This window comes from Bison bison, unplaced genomic scaffold (assembly GCF_000754665.1).
Source record: "Bison bison bison isolate TAMUID 2011002044 unplaced genomic scaffold, Bison_UMD1.0 scf7180017864193, whole genome shotgun sequence".
NCBI classification, from domain to species: Eukaryota; Metazoa; Chordata; class Mammalia; order Artiodactyla; family Bovidae; genus Bison; species Bison bison.
The window spans coordinates 1,982,672-1,989,527 of record NW_011494765.1 but is presented as its reverse complement, the minus strand read 5'-3'; the positions used below and the strand labels follow the sequence as shown (position 1 = coordinate 1,989,527).

General features: G+C 57.8%; 2 protein-coding genes across 2 annotated transcripts in view; one reads left to right on the top strand and one right to left on the bottom strand.

Annotated features, from left to right (window-relative positions):
• NR5A1 (nuclear receptor subfamily 5, group A, member 1) overlaps window positions 1-5,458 on the top strand; it is a 25,541-nt gene extending 20,083 nt beyond the window's left edge. The window contains exon 7 of the mRNA XM_010844037.1: window positions 3,722-5,458. Within this exon, the coding sequence (XP_010842339.1) occupies window positions 3,722-3,969 (248 nt within the window). The 3' untranslated portion in view covers window positions 3,970-5,458. The remainder of the gene's footprint in view (window positions 1-3,721) is intronic.
• Window positions 5,459-6,299: 841 nt separating this feature from the next.
• The window catches only part of GPR144 (G protein-coupled receptor 144), a 25,888-nt gene continuing 25,331 nt past the window's right edge, over window positions 6,300-6,856 (bottom strand). Inside the window, exon 20 of the mRNA XM_010844118.1 lies at window positions 6,300-6,469. Within this exon, the coding sequence (XP_010842420.1) occupies window positions 6,300-6,469 (170 nt within the window). The remainder of the gene's footprint in view (window positions 6,470-6,856) is intronic.

Genomic DNA, 6,856 nt, shown 5'->3' with positions numbered 1-6,856 from the left:
AACCTTTGGCGGCTCACGGCTCATAGCGGGGCAGCAGATGAGGTCCAGCTCTTGGCTGCCCTGAGACGCAGAGCTGAATTTGCCCCCATTGTGCGGATGATGGGAAACTGAGGCTCAGACTGGGGAAGAGACTTGCCCCCGGTCACCCAGCTGGTGAGCTGGGATTTGAGCCCCCAACACAGGAGGGGACATCTTCAGGTTTCTGTGACTAAGGGAGGAAGGGTGTGTTGTCCAAAGGGATGTAGGCTCTGTCACATGGTCATCCCAGAGAATCTTCAGAGCAGTCCCTTTAGAGGGGGGCTAGGAGAAGAGGCATAGCTTGATCATGCTCCCCTCCAAGGGGGAGTCCAGAAGTCTCCCTGGGGAAACCAAGGGCCCCAGGCTGGGTGGTCCTTGGACTGGACTCCTGGGTTGGATGGAACATGAGGTCATCATGTCATCTAATCCCCCAGGAACCCATGTCCAGGCCCGACCCCGCCCCTGCTTACCCATAGTGCTTGGGAGCCAGAGAGATCTGGGTTCGAGTCCCAGCTGTGGTATCCACTGCGCGCTCCAGGCACACTCCACTGTCCTTAACACCTGCGTGAAGGACACCCTTTCCTGCCTGCCTTCCTGTCTGTAGGGATTAACTGATGGAGGTGGGCAGGGAAGGTGCGGCGGGTGCTGGGAAAACGACTTTCCTGTCTTGCACTGTGGTGGCTGGGGCTCAATTAGTGACGGTGCATCCCTCCCCCAGCCCTGCAGTCCACCTCGGGGGGCAGTGGGGTCTCCAGCCCGCTGAGAGCTGCCAGGAGGGGTGTGTCCCTGAAAGCTGTTCTTGCCTGCACCTCCCCACCCAGTGCTCCGCCCTGCTGTCCCTGTCACACCGCTGCTGGGAACAGTAAATCCTGGTAAAGCCGAGGCTCCGGTCCTCCCCAGCCCCCTCCCACTCCTGCCTCTACTGCAGCATCTTGGCCAGTCCTTCCCACACCCTCCTGTTTCCTCTGGGCCCCTTGCCTTCTGTGTGGCCTTGAGCTGGTCCCTACCCTTCTCTGGACCCCCAGCTTCCTATTGTAAATTGTCAGAAGACTAACTGGAGAATTGCCCAGCCCAGGGGATGGTAGGGATTGAAGGTAGATGGGGTTGAAAAGAGATTGGGAAATGGATGGGACTGGTAGGCACCTCTTGCCCCCAGGGAGGCTAGTTAGGTGGGGAGACTTCCCATGACCTTTGAGTGAGTCTGGAGAGGACCAGGCTAGGGAACAGTCATGTACAGTTGGACAGGTTGTTTAACTGAACAAGGGCGCCTAGACAGGGGAAGGTAGAGCCTGAAACCCAGCCTGCATGCCCCTCACCTGTCTTTCTGTGAGGTACGGGGGACCTTCTGTATAACTGGCACAAAGGTGCCTTATGGGCTAATGGTAATTCTGGGGAGGCCAGGAAGAACATGACCCTGGTTCACTTAGTATATGAGGGGAGGGGTATATCATGGGGGAAAGATTGGAGCGGGGGAGTGCCCAGATCCTGCCATACGCCCGAGGTCCAGCTCGGATTTCCCTAAATCCGACTTTGGACAACACAGGCCTCGACGGGCACGCTGGGGGCGGCTGGGGATCAGGGTTGCCAGGAGCATCCAGCCCTCCTGGCGCAGCGGGTGTTAAGAGGGATTAGAAGGGCCAAGGGCTGCGCATGCTGGGCTCCAGACTCCCCCGCAGCGGCTGGGCTGCGAGCAGTGGGAGCCGAGGGGAAGTGGATGGACGACTGTTTTCTGAACCACAGGCTGCCACATCCCAGGCCACACGGGGCTAGGAGTCAGGGATGCGGACAGGATCTGTGGGTTCCTGCTGATCGGTAGCCCCTAGCCAGGGCACCAGCTGAAGATGCTGCCCAGGAGCTGAGGAGGGCTCCTGTGACAGGAAACTGGCCCTCTATGGGCACCCTGGGGGCCAGGCGCCTGTGCAGCTTCCCCTGCCTCAAGGGGGGCGTGGCCCCTTTCATAGAGGACGAAGGCCTTCAGGTCAGGAGAGGATAGGGCGCGGGCCACCAATTCTAAGCAGTGGGGCTGGGATTTCAACCACCATCCATTTCACACTGGAGACACTTGATTTTTGTCTCCTCACTGGGCCTCTGGGCAGGACCACACTCCTTTGTCCCTGGTCCACACAGAGCTACCCAGCCACCCACCTCTCCCTCCCATCGGCAATTGTCCCTTTATGTTTTGTCCCTGTTCTTACACAATGTCCGTGTTTTCTGTGCGAGCATTTTTTATTGTTTTGGTTTTTGTTGTTTTTGGCTGCACTGGGCAACATGTGGGCTCTTAGTTCCCCAACCAGGGATCGAACTCATGCCTCTAAGTTGGTAGCTCCGAGTCTTAACCACTGGGCCACCAGGGAAGTCCTTTGCAAGCATTTTTAAGTTATGTAGATGGCTTTTGGGCTTCCCCAGTGGCTCAGCAGTAAAGAATCCACCTGCCAATGCAGGAGACAGGGGTTTGACTCCTGGGTCAGGAAGATCCCTTGAAAAGGAAATGGAAACCCACTCCAGTATTCTTGACTGGAAAATCCCTCGGACAGAGGAGCCTGGTGGAATATAGTCCATGGGGCCACAAAAGAATCAGACAGGACTTAGCAACTAAGCAACAGCAGCAAAGATGGTGTTCCCTTATAGATCTCATTCTGAATCTCCCTTTTTTGTTTTTATTCTGTTTTCTCCCCGCACTCAGCCCCAGGCTTTTAAGGGTTTGTCCATTTGCTCAGTGCTGTGTCTGCTCCATTACTTCTGCCTACTGCACAGGACTCCTGGGGGTGTAGCCCCCGCCCGGCCATCCGGGCCACCTCCCCATCGCTGTAAATACTGTTGCAGTGAGCATCCAAGGCCCCCTCCCCATGGCCCCGTGAGAGAATTTCCTTGGGGTGCTGGAGCCTCTTGATGGGTCAGAAGGTGGATCAACAGCGTGCCTGCCACTCTCTCCACTCACAGTTCGCCTCTTGGGATGGTGCTGATGGGTGATGATGGTGGTGGGGTGCTGATGAGGATGGTCACTCCCTGGAGACGATGGTGACAGGATGGTTTTGCCCGTGGGGGATGGTGTTGGCCACGGACGTGGGGAGAGGAGGAGTGACAGTGGCAGTAACCCAGGGAGCCTTGGGAAAGCGCCAGACGCTTGTTCCTCTGAGCACTTTCTGGATACAGGCTCCCTGAACTCTCACAGCCGTCTTGTGAAGTAGATGCTACTGGTGCTCTTTTTGCCAGTGAAGAAATCGAGAGGTTCAAAGACAGATCCGAGGAGGGACTGGGGGAGGTTGGCGATGGTCTCGGTGATGGTGGCGGTGGGCGCGAGGACAGTGGCGGCGGTGGGCGTGATGACAGTGGCGGCAGCGGCAGTGACAGGTGCTTGTGGCTGGGTGACCAGCGGTGGCCGAGTGTGTGACAACCACAGGGGTGTCAGCAGTGGTGACTGCTGCTGGTGGTGGCGTTCAACCAAGGTGTCGCTGGTGATGGTGACCCTGGTGGTGGCAGGAACGACTGAGGTTTGGTAGTTGACGGCGGCAGGGACCATGTGGGTGAAAACCAGGGATGCTGGTACCGGTGTCTGCCAACTGCGGGCATGGCACCGTGGCGGCGATGGGGAGACTGTGGTGGCAGTGCCTACGTCTGGTGATCGCAGGGACGCTGGTGTGGGTGAAGCCAGCGACAGCGTCGGTGATGTGACGGGACTGGTGATCGGCTCCTCCCTCTGCAGATGTGAAGTTCCTGAACAACCACAGCCTGGTGAAGGAGGCTCAGGAGAAGGCCAACGCCGCCCTGCTCGACTACACCCTGTGCCACTACCCGCACTGCGGGGACAAGTTCCAGCAGCTGCTGCTGTGCCTGGTGGAGGTGCGGGCGCTGAGCATGCAGGCCAAGGAGTACCTGTACCACAAGCACCTGGGCAACGAGATGCCCCGAAACAACCTGCTCATCGAGATGCTGCAGGCCAAGCAGACTTGAACTCGGGCCAGTGCGGGGGAGGGGGACCGGGCCGGGGCCAGGGGGCGGGTCGCAGCACCCTCGCAGCCTCCAGGTGGTTTATTTTTATTACGCTGACCCAGGACCCCACCACGTAGGCCGCTGCCCCTCAGCTCTGGGAAGCCCCGTGTTTGGGAAGGTGGGCGAGGGTGAGCAGGGCCTGGCTGAGGGCAGGTGGTCCCCACTCACTGCTGGCACTTGCCTGCTACTCAGAGTGCCCCAAGGAGGTGGCTGCTAGCCACTCCTTCCCTCCCCCTGCTCCCAGCTGTCTGTCCTGGAGTCTGGATCCCAGGCCCAGGGAGGAGGTTCGGATTCCCTGGTGGGCCTCAACGTCCCTTGAGTCAGAGGTCATCCCTTCGTCCTCTCCTGGGAGCAGAGGCAGAGAGAGGTCAAGTGGACATCAGCGGGCGGGAGAGGAGAGGGTCTCCAGACCCTCCTGGAGACCAGGAGGGAAGCCCTCTGTTTTGTAAACTAAGGATAACAGAGTTTGCAAACTTAGGCAAGGGGACTGTTGGGCCCTGGAGGACACTGGGAGACTGGTTAGGACAAAAAGACCTCCTCCCTAAACCCTCTGCCCCATCTGACATCTGCAGGGGAGAACTTTGACAGTTGTTATCTGAAAAGTATTTTGCTACAATCATCTTTCTAACCCTCTCCCGCCAGAGGAGAAGTTTGGTTTGGCACAATCGGCATTCTAGCCCTGTTCACAGTTGGCCCTCCTGGCTGATATTTATCTGCAAGGCTGTAGTCAAGAAGTTTGTTTTGTTTTGTTATTTGATTTTAATTTAGGTGCTCCTTGAAAGGTATGTATGTGGAGGGGCAGGGGACAGATCTGAGGTCTGAGACTGGGGGTACTAGCACCAAGGACAGCCCGTGGTTTCTCTCCAGACACCCTCATACCGAGTACCCAGGGGTGGTGCTGGGTCATTATTCCTGAGCCCCCACTCCAATCCAGAGAAGAGCCTGTCCCTCTACCCCACTAGGTGGACAGCAACATGGCCTGTGGGGAGCTCAGAGTCTCTGTGAGTGGGAATCGGGGTGATCTTGGGGGGAGAGTGTACGGGGCTTCAGGTCAGGGACATTGCTGATGAACCGTCTTTCACTGGCCCCATCCCATTGGGTTCCTTGCTGCACACCTTTGAAGCTGGACCTCAACTCCTCTCCTACGTCCCGAAAGACCCTCTGCAGGGCCAGGCACCAGGGAGCGGCCTCGGTGTCCTCCGTCTCCAGGCCGGGCGTCCACGGTCTGTCCCGCTTTCACGATGCTGTCGCAGCTTGTGCTCAGCTTGCCCAGTTGCAGATCGCTGGGCATCCCTGCCCCCGCCTTCCAGCACCCTGTCTCAGTCGCCGCCCCTGTCTTCTGAAACACGTGCCCCTGGCCAGGCTGGCGATCCCCCAGCCCCCAAATGAGAAGTGCCCTTAAGAACCCCCCAACCCTCGCAGCCCTGGAATAAATTTTGCAATTAGTTTCCAGCTACTTTTGCCTATTTACATTCTGGGGCCAAAGCAGAGCCTCCCAAATAGGCTTGGGTTATCTAGGGCAGGGCCATGCTCCAAATGGGATGAAGGCGATACCCAGGTAACCTTTGGTTCAAAACCTGGGGGAGGCAAGATGGGGTTTGGGGGCTGGGGAGGGGGATACCAGGCACTACTGGGGCCCCACCTCATCCCTGGGTCCCTGCTAACCCTGGGAGGCCTGGAAGAGGCTTGGGCTTCCCAGAGCCTCAGCCTCAGTTGCACCCTGGTTGCATCTCAGCTGCCACCCTGGGCAGGAGGGAACAGTCATTGAGTGAGCATCTGCTGTGTGCCACCCGTCATTTCACTGTTCCTCCAGGAGCCCCGTGAGGCAGGGGTTATAATCCAGAAGAGGGCAAGGGACTTTAGGCGGCCACCTGCTGGGGCCCACCTGCCTTCAGGGCGCTGGCCGTTTCTTCTCTGTCTGCCATCAGAGGCCCACAGGCCCTGGGCCTGGCCCCTCTCACTGATTCCCCGACTCCCCCCAACCCAAGCCACCTGGTGGCAGCAGTGAGCAAGGCCCCCTCTGAGGACTGCTTCCTCAGTGCCCTTCCAGGTCTTCACCTGCCTTGTCCATTGGTCCGGCCCATCCGCTTTTCGCAGTCACTTTGGTAGGTGGCAGCCCCAGATTACAGACGAGGAAACTAAGATGAGTTGTCCTCTCCAGGGTCACACACTGAGAAAGCCAACCACAGATGCAAGCTTCCATCCTTGACCCACTTGACCAACCTAATTTACTCCCAGAGTCACTCCTGCTCCACCCGTGCCTCTGGGCAGATTAGGAGCAAGCACTTCTTTTAGGGCGAGGCAGCCTGAGGCAGACACCTTGGCAGTAGCACCTTCAGATACCCTGGTTCCTGCCCCTGGGGAATGTTTAGTCTTGTAGGGGAGAGTGTCTTAATCAGATCGTAACCTGATGTGATACATCGTGTAACTGCACAAGATAACAAAATGGTTGATTCTGCTCCTGGGGGGACAGGAAGTCTTCACAGGAGAGGTGTCCTCCAAACTGAGTTTTGAAGGATGTCCAGGGGTTTGCCAGCTCGACAGGAGTTGGGGGCAGTCCAGGCAGAGGGAACAGTGTGAGCATAAGGCTGGAGGGGCGTCAACCAGCAGTGTGTGGGGACCTAAGTGAAGTGGGTAGCCTTTCTCTCCTCCAGGGGATCTTCCCAACCCAGGGATCGAACCCAGGTCTCCCGCACTGCAGGCAGATTCTTAAACAGCTGACCCATAAGAGAAGCCCAAGAATACTGGGGTGGGTAGCCTATCCCTTCTCCAGTAGATCTTCCCAACCCAGGAATCAAACCGGGGTCTCCTGTATTGCAGGCGGATTCCTTACCAATTGATCTATGAG